At 36.0% G+C, this 13,820-nt stretch overlaps 1 protein-coding gene and 1 pseudogene across 1 annotated transcript; both read right to left on the bottom strand.

The window, feature by feature from the left end:
• Positions 1 to 5,728: 5,728 nt before the first annotated feature.
• Positions 5,729 to 6,164, bottom strand: LOC132029488 (protein MAIN-LIKE 1-like). The gene is made up of 2 exons (XM_059418733.1): positions 5,986 to 6,164; positions 5,729 to 5,895 (listed from the first exon to the last, which is right to left on the bottom strand). The coding sequence occupies exons 1-2, from the start codon at positions 6,136 to 6,138 to the stop codon at positions 5,740 to 5,742; spliced, it is 309 nt and encodes a 102-aa protein (XP_059274716.1). The 5' UTR covers positions 6,139 to 6,164; the 3' UTR covers positions 5,729 to 5,739.
• A 5,102-nt stretch (positions 6,165 to 11,266) lies between these two features.
• Positions 11,267 to 13,489, bottom strand: LOC132031657 (pectin acetylesterase 8-like; annotated as a pseudogene).
• Between the last annotated feature and the right edge of the window lie 331 nt (positions 13,490 to 13,820).

The following is a 13,820-nucleotide window of genomic DNA, read 5'->3' on the forward strand; positions in this document are numbered from 1 at the left end:
GAATACTAGAAGAAAATATTTTTTTGATTAATTTTTCTTGGGGTCTTGTTCGGCTAGGCTTGGCCGAATATGGCTTCTCTCTTTTTTTTTTTTCAAGTTTCTTCAAGTTTCTAAGGGGTGAAGATGATGAATATGACTTGCTTGTCTTCATCTATCTACATATATGATCCATACAAGTGGACCATGCCCGACACATGACTTGGATCAATTAAATTTGGCCAAGCCATGGGTGGGAGTCCACTCCTAGCCACACGGCCACTTGGCTTTCATTTCATGAAATACTAACTTCCCAAAATTAAATTTTGACCCCAAATTTTCCTTAATATTCCATACCAATAAAATCATAAGCAACTTATGCCTTAAAACAAAATCGAAGGTCAAAAGTCTCTACCTCGTATCCCGGAATAGTCTTGTCCTTAACTTATCATGGTTAGCCCGGATTATCCCAATGTACAAAATACGGGATATAACACATAACTTATTGAAATCTCCTTCTATTATTAACTATCTGGAATCAATGACGGGAGGTTTGTTTGTGACCAGATTTGTTGATTGCCACTTCGATAGCAAATATTGCTTTTGCCCTTTGAAGGATTATTTTGAGAACTCTTATTATTCCCTTGCTGATAATGATCACTACTATGACAATTATTATTCTGTCCTTTGCCACGCCCACATTTATTTATACGGTCCTGATTATTATTTAGTCTTCTTTCAAACTTTTGATCTTTCGCTACCGCATTCGCTTCTAGAATGGAGCAGATCTAGTGGGACAAGCTTCATGATTTTTCATTAAAAGGCATTATGTTCCTCAGCCACCAGAAGCCATGAGATCAACTCAGAATATTTGTGAAAACCTTTCTGACGGTATTGCTGTTGTACACAATATTTGAGGCATGATCTTGCTTGCTTTGTGTTCCTTAACCCTTGTTTCCAACAAACCAGGAAAATAACTTTGTGTTGATCAAATAGTTCCTCATCTTCTTATGTTTGAAGGGCTTGTTCATGCCCCTCACATTCCACACTATCCAATGCATTTAATTTTCTTTCTCCCATCAGGAAGCTTAACTACAACCTGTATACTCTCATGACCACCAGCCAAGGGAGAAAAAGGATTTACTCTTTATCTGAGGCCTTTACATTAGTGTGGGACTAGTGCCATGTCGTACTGAGTGACCCACTGTAGGATACTGGTTTATACCAGCAATGCTCACATTGACCCCTTGATTCTTGCTCAAGTTAGTCTGTGCCATCTCATGCTTCTTAACAACTCCGACCTTTGTCTGTGGCATCCCAGTTTTTTGTTTATCAACCATTGCAGTATAAGTGATATCACCATTGTTCCCTCCTTGTGTTTGACTAGCTGGTTGCCTCTTGTTAGAAAGTTGTTGTAGTGGCTCCACACTCTTGTCAATCCTTGTAGCAGTAGGTTGTTGAGTGCTAGTTGAAGGTCCAGGATCAGAAGTTTGTGGTCTTCCTATCCACCTCTGAACTAGCTGTCTCCTAAGTGTTTTGCCTTACTGCTTTGGATTATTCTGAACTTGAGTATTAGCTTGTGGCCCTTTCTTTGTATCCTTTACACAAATATGTCAATACTTTAAAAAGCATTTAGGATAGAATTTAGGACACCATTCATATGCAACATCTTGGGTGAAGGAGTTGCCCTAGGAATATACAATTTCAATTGACTTAATGCATATGCAGCCCCTTGAACTTGTCCTTTTTTTCATTTTGGTGCCTTAACTAAGCGTTGTTCCTATTGAACCCCTGAACTTGTCCTTAAGTGTATCTATCAAACACAATCTGACTTAAATAATATTTTATCTTCAATGTAGCAACATGCTAATATATATTCTAATTTAATTATGCCATCGTTTAGCTAAGATTAGCTGCAATTGAGAGGGAAAAAATGAGTAAGCTCTTAATTAAGCTGGCAGTGGAAGAGCTGAACCAGCAGAAACTGACATACCCATGACCTAAAGAATAGATTACCATATGTCTAAAATATTACTTCACCTTCATTACCACAATTTAATTTTTGCTTTTAATAAAAATCAAATTTAGAGGGTTTGATAGACACACTTGATGACGAGTTCAAGGGTTCAATAGGAATAACACTTAGTTGAGGTGCCAAAATAGAAAAAAGGGACAAGTTTAGGGGGCCGCATATGCATTAGGCCATTTCAATTTCTCTTGGAAGCTCTTGTGTAACATCCATGTCAACAAGTACCCCAGCCTCTATTCTGCTTTGATGTACATTCATCCGCAAACAAAGGATCACCCAACCTACTATCAATATTACCTAGTGTCCTAGGTCTGCAATAGCTCATTGGTAGGGTAGGGAATTTCACCAATAGAGGCATAGTTCTAGGATAGTTGTTTGAGTTAAAAATCGTACTTTTCCCAAATAGTTAAATTCGTATTAAAAGTTAAATAAGGTTAACTACAATTGGTAGTAATTTGATAAAGATGGTTGAATTAACACAAGCGAGTTATTTAAGGTTGATAAAGAATAAGTAAACAAAGGAAAAAAGTAAACTTATGTTAAACAAAGGAAAAAAATAACCTTATGTCAACTGTGATGAATAGCAGTAATGGATTTCTCCTTTGCCAAGAATGAACAAGAGCTTGATGATAAGAGAATCAGAATAATAATAAGCAGAAAGTAATCAATAATAATGTCCTTTCTTTCAGTAAGTATTTGATGCCCAGATATACAAGTGGAAGTACTATTTATAGGTATCTGGTCCTATCTGGTGACTTTCCCGTTGTGTGTATGTAACGGCAATCATTAATTGCTGAATTAATGATTGTCATTTAATTCCTTGAATCTGGCTGTCAGAAACCGTTTCGCTGTTACTACATTAACTCTATTTAATGCGTAATCAGGTGTGTCTCGTATGATGTTCCCGTTGATGTTCTTTTCGTTAACTACATCTTCGGTATCAACTACCTCTTCATAAATGTTGTGCTCGGCATTACCATTAGATCTTTCCACGTCATTGTATTTAACTGACACGTGTCAACTAAATGTTGGTCCACGTGTCAGGCTTGATTTTCAGCCATACAATAGTCCTCATGAATATCAAACTCCAGAGTCCAAAATTTCAAAATGAGAGGCATACTGTTCATTGTATAAGTACCAGCAAACATAATTTCGTCTCTATCCTTTGAAATTGGAAATCTGATAATATAGCATCCCTCGTCATGGTAATACACTTCAGGGAGCCCAAGACTTTTGTAACCCCAAAATAAATTTTTGGAACCAAAATAACCCATTAAAAAAAAAAAGAACATAAATAGGCTTCACGCACAGATTATGTGCGTAAAAGGACCAAAGTGTAGTTTTACACTAAACTTCCTTTTACGCACAGAATATGTGCGTAAAAGAGCCAAATACCCCACCCCAGCCTTTATTCTTTGGAAATCAAACTGAAAATTAAGCTTTTTTCCATACTCTGACTGAAAATTAGTCACGTTTCAAAACACCGGAATATAAATATTTTATATAGAACTTAATATCTTTTTTAGCGTACAATAATGTCGACTTTCATTACATCAGGTATACCTATATGTTTGGATCGTCGTTTTAGGGGTTGTAAAGTGCTCCGAAGTAAGTTTGGAAACTTGTTATCTTTTTAAGTTTTTTTGGTACTTTGACCGAAGATTAGTCACGTTTCAAAACGTCGGAATATAAATATTTTATATAGAACTTAATATTTTTTTTAGCGTACAATAATGTCGTTCCATTACATCAAGTATACATATATGTTTGGATCGTCGTTTTAGGGGTTGTAAAGTGCTCCGAAATAAGTTTGGAAACTTGTTATCTTTAAGTTTAATTGTCATATTTTATAGGGTTTTAATTAATCTAGGACGTCGCATGAGTTATTAATAATCGACAATAAATACTAAAATAACTAATTATCATTAAAAAAAATAATACCCAAAAATATATATAATATTAACAGAAAATATACATTTTATTTACAAATACACAATCTCCTAACGCCTAAGGCCAACCCCACCACCCTCACTATCATCAGGATCCTCTCTCCTCCTCTTAATGACAGGATGATCTATGCCATGATCATCCTTTCTTCCCTTCTTCAGGCCCTTGGTGAAAATATGCTTCCTGTGGGAGACGGCGGCGGTCTCCACCTGAGTAGCCTCTGTAGATGCCTCAGGAGATGACTCAATCGGAGGAGACTGGACCACAGGAGCAGAAGAATGAACCTGAAATAACATATAAACAATTTAATGTTTCATAAACTAAACATGAAATAACATATAAACAATTATTTAATAAATTATTTCTTTGTAAAAAAACAAACTGCGTGTGTCGACGGCCTCCTGAGATGGCTGGTCAGAGGGCTCCTTAGCTGGCTTCTCAACTGTCTCCTGAGCGCTACCCACAGCTGTAGCTGGAGGTGGAGACGGGTCAATCTGGACAGGCAGAGATGGGTCCACAAGCACAGAAGAATGAACCTATAATACATGTAAATAATTTAGTTTAGATAAATAAAATAATTAATTAATACATTATTTTATTGTAAAAAAACAAACCTGTGTGTCGACGGGCTCCTGAGATGACATGTGAGAGGGCTCCTGAGCGGCCCGGGAGCCGGAGATGCAGATGGTGTCGTGGGCCCGGCTGTAGAACGAAGAAAGTAGTCATCGAAAATAATATCCAAGTCCTTATCTCCGCCTCCCATATGTAGATCACCAACTGGCACCTGCGGAAATGATGCCCAAGGATCATAATATGGGAACATCTCTACGCGCATATCTGAGTCCTTCAGAAGTCGACGGCCTGGAAGAAGAAGGGGTATACGCGTGGCGACGGAGCACTCGACGGGCTATATCGTCGAGCTCATCTACTAGACCTCTGCGCGGCCCCGACCTCACCCGACCCGACCGCCACGCCCGGCCCCCTCTGTCACTCCTTTCGCACCTCGGGGAATACCCTCTGGTACATCCTCATCGACACGATGCCACTCCTGTGCCTGTGTCATACCAGTGTCGGTAAGATGAACTATCCGTGCCGCATATGCCGCTATCCCGGGGTCGGTGGACTCCGTAAGGGGAATGCTCTCATGGCGTATCATCAGAGTCATCCGTAGCTGCATATATTTGCAAATTTTAAGAATTGAATAAATTCATAAATTAATACATAATAAGACGACGATTGAATAAACTTATCAACGCCTCGTACGCTCCTGAGAGTGATGCATATCCTCGGCCATCAGGACACGGCGTCGAGGGGTTGGCAATCAAGGAGCGAGTGATATGCATGTACCAAGTCATGTACTCATGGACCGGAGTGTCATGTCCGACCGCCGCTAGAGTCGTCATCCTCGCATTCCATGCATTGACTTCCTGGTGTATACGCACCCGCCATGTCGCATTGTCGATCAAACGCTCGTCCCTGGTGTAGTGGTAGTGCTCTCAATGTGTAGCCGCGGGTATGTTCTGCATATGCCCAAACCGCTGTAATACACGGTCGGGTGCATGATGCTTAACGATGTCCATATGGAGGAATGGACACCGTGCAGTCCACATGTGCTCACAAGCCCTACAAAACGCAGGCAGCTGACCCAAAATCTGATCATACGGCGTCCATATGAAAGCCTATAAGCAGATTTCAACTAGTTAACAATAAAAGACTAACAAAATCTGATCATATGGCGACCATATTAAATCAAAAAAACTTACCTTGGGCGTCGTCATGCGGTCTAACTAATCCCTAAACGGGAGAATGACATGGTGCGTCTCCACACCTCTGGTACAGCCTCGCGACCATCTCCGCACGTATGGCATATCCTCAGCAACATAGTCATCGGGAGGGTGAGCAGCTATGGGCTGAAAAGGTCTCAACCTAGTCCACACCCATATCTGTCATAGTCATCAAAAAAATTATTTATCAGTCGTCGTTTCCAAAAAAATATATTTAGTGTTTTACCTGCACACACTTAAATATATTACCTGAAGAAGAGGGCTAAATGCAGCGACCTCAACCCTCTCGCCCATAGAGGCTCGATCAAATCCTCTGTACATGTAAGCCAGAACAGCGGCGCCCCAAATATAACATCCCAGCTGCTCTAGGTCCTCAATAAAGAGCAGATACCTAATGCTCATATCCGCACCCGACGTGTTCGGGAACATGATGCCCCCGAATATGATGAAAAGATATAAGCGAGCACGTCGGTCAACCTCAGCCTGTAGCGTCGCCTCGCCAATCGGATGCTGCAGATCTACTAGGCGCAAGTGAGCATGGAGGGAGGACCGCAACAACCGACTTCGTCCACGCATATCCTCTCGCAGGCTCGAAACCCGGGAGCCTAGCCATCTCCTGACGATACGGCAGCATCTCCGGAGGCTCCACTCTATACAATGCCTATCCATCAATCTGTAGACCATAAATCACCTCGACATCCTGCAGGGTGATGGTAGCCTCGCCAATACGGAGATGAAATGTATGGGTCTCCGGTCGCCAGCGCTCAATCATAGCTGTCACTAGAGCCCTATCGTACACAAGCCGACCAACCTCGATGCACAGGTAGATACCGCCCCGACGTAGTATATCTATGACACGGGGATGTGGGGGAATAGCCTCTAGAATATCCCATGATGACTCCCCCAAACGGGTACGGACCACTCTCTTGGAGGATACTGGGGTGCATCCCATACATACTGGGACCTATGCTCATGCTGTAGATAAAGTACCTCTCTGTTGTCGAAAGGTCCCGGCTCCATGGTGTTTTTAAGAATATGTCCAAGCCCATGTCTTTAAGTCTTTTAACTCTTTAAGTGTTAAATGTAAACCTACTAACAGAAGCTCATGTTAGGGTCTAATGTCTTTAACTTAAATTTTTAGCCTTTCTTTGTCAGCCATTTGATTTTAGGTTGTTTCTTCTTTCTTTTTTTTTTTTTTTTTTTTGGAATTTATACCTTTCTTTTTTCTTGTATGGATGAGTCCTAAACTTCTAATATTTTTCATATGAAAAGGACAGAGGTTGTAGATTTGGAGGTTCTTATAGAAGATACTTTAGTGACATCAGCATTTGCTGTAACTCAAGCACATGTTAATGCCCTAATACTTCTTCTGTGGGTAATCCTCCTAAAAAGCAGAAAAGAATAACTCCTTGTAGTCGAGACCCTAGCCTTGGGGATAATGATAGAAAAACATCTGAAGTTTGGGATCATTATACAAAGTTTTTTTAATAAAATGGGAGAATTGAGGGCAAATGCAAGTACCGCCCAAAGTTTGGGATCATTACACAAAGTTTTTTATTTCATATATTTTCATTTTAATTTTAGGTAGTCTTTATGTTTAATTAATATGTATGTTTGTAACAACAACTAAAAGCTCCTATGCTCTACTTTATTTCCAGTATGTGTATTAAGATGACAAAAATGGTGCAGCCACTACTAAGTTAGTTTTTAGCTCTATATGTAATAGTTCAGCAACTTTGGGTAACTTGAGTACTACACTATCACTAATAGTGAAAATGTTTCTATGATGTATGTTACACCTTAAACTATAAATAAAATTTATCGCTTGAACAAAAAAAAAAAAAAGACATGTCTTTTTCAACTTTTTAATGTTTCTTGATAAGTCTCATAGCTGTTAGTCATAAATCGAAAAATCCAACCAAACCGAACCAAACTGACAATATCCAAACCGGTGGTTATTATTTTATTTGGTTTGGTTATGGTTTTAGACATTTAAAAACCGACTAAATTAGTTTGGTTATGGTTTTAATCAATAACCGACTCAAACTAAACCATGAACACCCCAACACTCCACCCTTTCCAGACTCCGCCTGTGGAATTATATTGGGAATGTTGTTGTCGTTGTCGTTTAATATTTTTTTTTCAAAGATGATTAGATAAAGTGTAATTCTTTACCCCAAATTGCAATATAAAAGCATATCCTTTTTTCGCTGCATGATTTGGTTGAAAATACTTAAGGTTACAAAATAACAGATTTTAGATAGTACTATAGAAACATTATCATTTAAACTAATTTTATTTTTTAATCTCAAAATAAAGGAGATATGAATTACAATGACAAATCTGGCGAGAGTTCTTCAAAAATATCTGGTATAAATTATGATATGTTATCTTTTTTTCGAAAATTACTCATAAAAGCTCGTTTAAATTTGAGTATTAGTCTGATGGATCATGCTTTTAAGAGCTATAGAATAAAATAATTCATTGTGATGGTTAGATCATCCACATGTGAAACTTATATGATACATATCTCGTAATGTTATAGAACAAGATTTTTTTATCATTATCTTTGAGTGATTAACTCCGTAAAAAAATTCCTTCTAATATCACGTGCAAGAACTTGTTTAAGCATTATGATTCCAAATTTTAAAATATATATTTGAGTAGAGTTTTCCATGACTACTATTAACCTTTTGAAAACTCGAATGTATTTCTGATCAAGTATAAGTGTATCCTATTTTACTAATATATTAAGGCTACAAAATTAGAGAAACAATTAGAACATTCAATAAAGCTTTCAGTACTAGGCATTGTATTTATTTTATCATGAGAAATATTATTATCATAATGACATTACATATAAAGTTATTTTGATAAGAAAATAATAAACGTGCAAAATTACGTTAAAATGCGTGATTATATTCTAGAATTGTTGGAAAGGGCACTCTAGAGGTTTTAAAAAGGGTGTTTTATCAACAGCCTCATCATACGCATCCTTAATGCCACAATGGAAGCCTGTAAATAATCCTTCTCTACACATTTGTGCGTCCTCCGGTGTAGGCATACCATCTCTTGTCTCGACACACCACTCAATGCACAAGCAATAACAACTTTGTTCTACTGCTGGAGGGTATATTTTACAATTCACTAATGAAATAGACAATAAAAAGAAAAACACACAAATCTGCCCCAATACCATCATCCGGTCACAAGCTATCATTTTGTTCATATTTCCTGCTAAAATAAATAGTTATCCGATAACATTAAAGAGTTTCATGAGCACAATCTTAAAGAATTTATACAAAATAGAAATATAATGTTCTATTAACAGAAAGTCCACTTGTCTATAAATATATATTACCACTATAATTGGTTTTTTGAATATTTCAATTGATTATTAAATGTAGGTAGATAGATGCATGTTACGCCTAAAACACATTGGTGCTTACTTCTCTTGAAATATAAGATCTCTCAAATTAGGATTAGCTTAATTTTTGTTCCTAAAATGGCATCTAAAGTTATTTTACTAGCTCGTGAATAAATGTCATTGTTTCCCTCACTTCGCCAATTATTTTGCCTTTTTCCGAAAACTTAAATGCAGTTTAAAATAATTAACATAATAATTTTGCTAGAGCATCTATATGGTAAATTGGAGTAAGCAATTTCTTTTCAAACACTTTCAGTGTACATGAACTTAAATAAGTGCCTCCATTATCAATAAGAGACATTTGTGACCAACAAATTTCAAATGTAAAGAATGAAAATTGTGTTCCAAAAATAGAAGCATGAATAATAAGAAACAAAGAAATGTACAAAAGCAAACGAACAAATAAGACGGAGGAGTTTAAAAAGATTCTTCCATACCTTTTCTTCTAACAGCACAATAATGTATGATTCAGACTTACTGTTCGTGAAGGTAATGTTGTAGCGTATAAGTACAAGAAGCAATTGATAGAACTTAGACATTTAATAAACGTTATGGATGAAATAAATATCTTTGTTAATTTTAATTAAGGGCTAAAAAAGCTCTTATGTTCAGATGAATCACTTATTTGGTCCCTCTTCACTCAATAGTTTCGAAAGAGACATTAATGAAGTCTCATTAATATGAGAAAAAAACTGCTAACAATTTAATAACAACACACTTTTCTTTAATGACCAGAAATGACATTAGTATGTTACTATAACCTTGATGTTCCTCACAATTCTCAAGTTAATTTCCAATATCTCTTTTGAAACTCCTTGATAGAAATTACACCACAGTGAAGAGAGATATTAAAAGAATGAATTATTTGTCCAAAAAATTGAAAGTCAATTGTATTGTTATGTACTTATAAACTTGCATTACTATTTGAATCATATCAATCAGAAGCACTATAGGTGAAGTTCATATTTCAATTAACTACTACAATTGTTCTTTGTCTTCATATGATTTGTAAAGTTTAGCGACAACTAGTTTTCTAATTATAGATAATTTTTCATTCTGGAGGGAATTCTTCAAAACTTTATAGTACAAAAGATATGTTCTATATTTTTTCTGAAAAAATATTGATAAAAGCCTGTTGAAATTTTGAGTAATTAGTTTAGTGGACCATGCATGATTAGGGGTGTACATGGACTGGATTGGTTCGGATTTTTCAACTACCAAATCAAACCAATTGCATCGGGTTTCTAAATTTATAAACCAAATCAACAAAATTCGGGTTTTTTCAGCTTCGGGTTTTCTCGGGTTATTCGGCTTTTTCGAGTTTTTCGGGTTTTTTACCAAAAAAAGTCTTCATAAAAAACATATGACTTTTATTTCAAATATTTCTTTAGTCCTGATAAGATACAACTATATAACTAAGGTGTTTCTTAAGAAAATAACACAATATGTGAAATGGGTGATGACATCGTATTAAAATATTCAACAAAAAAGATAATAAAATCGGTTAGAATAAGCATTGCTAATTAATAGGCCATAAAGAAAACGACTTTAATCTAAATACTAAGTTATGCTAAAATAAGTACAATTAATAAATATTAATTACATGACAGAGAAAAAAATTAAGCTATGTATTTTTACGCTCTAAACCAATTATGCAAAACTAAAGAATAGATATCCAACATTACTGTCATTCCTAGTATTAGAATTGAATTTCTTTTGTTAGCATTAGTGTTGAGTTAGCTTTACTTTATTTGAGTTACTAATATCCATGGGATATAAAACTGATTGACATTCAAAATTCTAAGTACAAGCTTAAAATAATATGATAAAAGATAAAAAACTATGAAGAAATTTAAGAAATAGTGACAAATTACATTACAAATAAATATTTTTATGTATAAAATATTTTTTAAAATCGAATACACGTAATGTCGGGTCGGTTTGGTTTGGTTTTGACTTTTTTTAGCTAAAACCAAAACAAACCAATTATTATTGGTTTTTTTTTTCAACACCAAACCAAGTCAAACCAAACCACTAGTCCGGTTTTTTTCTCGGTTTATCAGTTTGGTGCGGTTTGCCGGTTTGCTTTGTACACCCCTAGTACTAGTCACCAACAGCTTCTGCAATTGTCTACACAGATACAATGTTACAACAAAATCTATTATTAACTCAAAAATAAAAACTAAGAATGATAGACACATGATAAAATTCAACAACAAACAAAGTGCATGTATTCAAACTTTACATGGATATATAACACCAAAGAAAGATTACCCTATTAAATATTCTTGGAGAGGTAACATTGAACCAATAGCTCATCTGTACAATTCGTGCATGAGTGTGACAAGAAGTGATGAAATAACCTCTCGTATAACAAGGATGAGTCCCCAGAATATCTTCAAGAACTCCAATCCAAAAGCTATATCAAAAGAAGAAAACAAATGAAAAAAATATCGAGAATTAGAGGAGAAAAAGTGTCATTTATACTTGTGTGATTTGAAAGGTATGGATTAATCGATCACTAGAAAAATGCTAACCTTGAATAATTATACGCTGGCTAAACGTGCAATTACTTATTAAACGCTTGCAATGATCCCAGGCACCATAAGGATCGAGATATTTAGGAACCAAAATGTTGCTAATCTTTAAAAAAAAAAAAAAAAAATTAGATTTTATCGAAACGGAAGAAGAAAATTACTTTAAAAAATTCTTAAAACCAGAGAAATTAGTGTTTGTCTCCTCAGCCTGCCAATAGTCATATGCTGAATTGATTATAAAAAGTGGAGTCTCAACATATGGAACAACATGCTGAGGGAAGAAGCATTGCACCATCATTAAGGAAAACTAATATTATAATTAGCGGGCAATATGAAATTAGCATAAGGAAAAGATTTTTGTTTCCAAAAATTAAACTCGTACACACCAAACTTGGTTCCATTGCGGATGTGCAAGATAGAGGCAAATTTTTAGCCGATCCCTGAAATGATAGGAAAGAGAAATATTACAGTAAAGCAAAATAATATAACCTGCATCTACTTGTTAAGCATATATTTATTAGTACCAATAAAACAAAAAACACGATGAGACTCACATGCAAAGTAACAACTTTGTGATACGTCTCTTGAATATTTGGAGTACCAGAGATTGTCAACCTGCATGAACAAATCATGAAACACTTTATCAGTTCCAATGGCCGATCTATACAGTTAAATGATCAATAAGACGATGGAAGAAGAGCTTACGCATTGATGAAGAAGCCTGCGTTTGCAACACACTTTACATTGGCATCATTTGGAAGGATGTATTCGAACTTGTCGCAGTTCAAAATTGTAGCCAACCCTCCGGCAGAAGTTCCACTCAGGATTGCCTAAACGTTGTGTTTTTGTTTTTAATTTTGCGTTTCTGAAAAGTATAGTACGTCACTTGTAATTATAAATATTCAATAGGATCTTACATTTTTAGCGTTTTGCATTCTTTTGCTCCATAAATCTTCCAGAACAGCTCTAAACAGTCTTGCTCCTCTGAAAAAAAAAGCTTGTTCTCCTAATATAGATTTGGCATTTCAAATCAGAAAAAAAAAAATTACAGTACAGTAATTATGATTTATGACACATGTAGTTACGTTCTACTTACTGGATCAACTTCTTCCACATCTCCCGTAAAAGATGATCCATCACAGTAACTCACCCACACCCTGTTCCAGTTGTAAAAGTCTACAAAGAAAAAGTGGGTAAAAATCTATATATGCACCCAAAGAAAGAAAGAACATAATAGTAGCAGGTTTGAACTGAAATATGAGGTTCACCTGGATTTTCTTGGGGAGTATTATGAAGTATCCCACCAAACAGAATTTGGCTATCCATTTTCGTGGAAGAACCATGTGACGAATTTACATGATTTTGGCAATCAGGGATGCTTTCACACCACCCACCGCCCTATAGAATATGAAATATCTCCACGGTTAAAAACAGAATAAAATGTACAATGAAGACTACAAGTAAATAATTAAACAAAAAGAAGAACTAACTGCAAGGAAGATAATCCAGTTGGAAAGTCCGGTATCAAATCCCTTGTCAAGATAATATGCGGGTGGGCTCCCATCAAGGCACACTGTTAACTCAAAAACAGTTGAGGAAACAAGTCATTAAAACAATTCTCTTTACTTTTACTACGTACTACTTCAGGAAGCAGGGGAAGCATTGTACAGTCAATTATTTTACCAGCGCCTTGTGCTGTGGCACTTTCGATTATGGTGATGTTGATTGTTAGTGCATCTCCGGCTCCAAGCAATATTGCTAGCAAAGTAAATAGTAGAAAGGTTTCCATCCTGCACATTAATGATGAAACTGTGGATTCATGGATTGCTTAAAAAATGAGACTACTCATAATTTTGGTATGATCGAGCATGCACCTATAAGTAAAATATGGTCATAACTTAGAAAGATCGCAGTTAGAATTGAACGTAAACGTACAGAACTTTGATATCTTAATTGCAGGTATCTAATGACATCTCAAAAGTATATCCATAAATTCATCTTTTATTGGTTGAAAAAATAAAAGCAACTTTGAAGCAAAATATGCAGCTCCGGTGTTTAAAGACTCTAGCTCTTTCTAGATTTGAAGCCAAATTGCAGTGTGAATCATTTAGGCAAAAGGA

Source organism: Lycium ferocissimum, chromosome 9, assembly GCF_029784015.1.
Source record: "Lycium ferocissimum isolate CSIRO_LF1 chromosome 9, AGI_CSIRO_Lferr_CH_V1, whole genome shotgun sequence".
Taxonomy (NCBI): Eukaryota; Viridiplantae; Streptophyta; class Magnoliopsida; order Solanales; family Solanaceae; genus Lycium; species Lycium ferocissimum.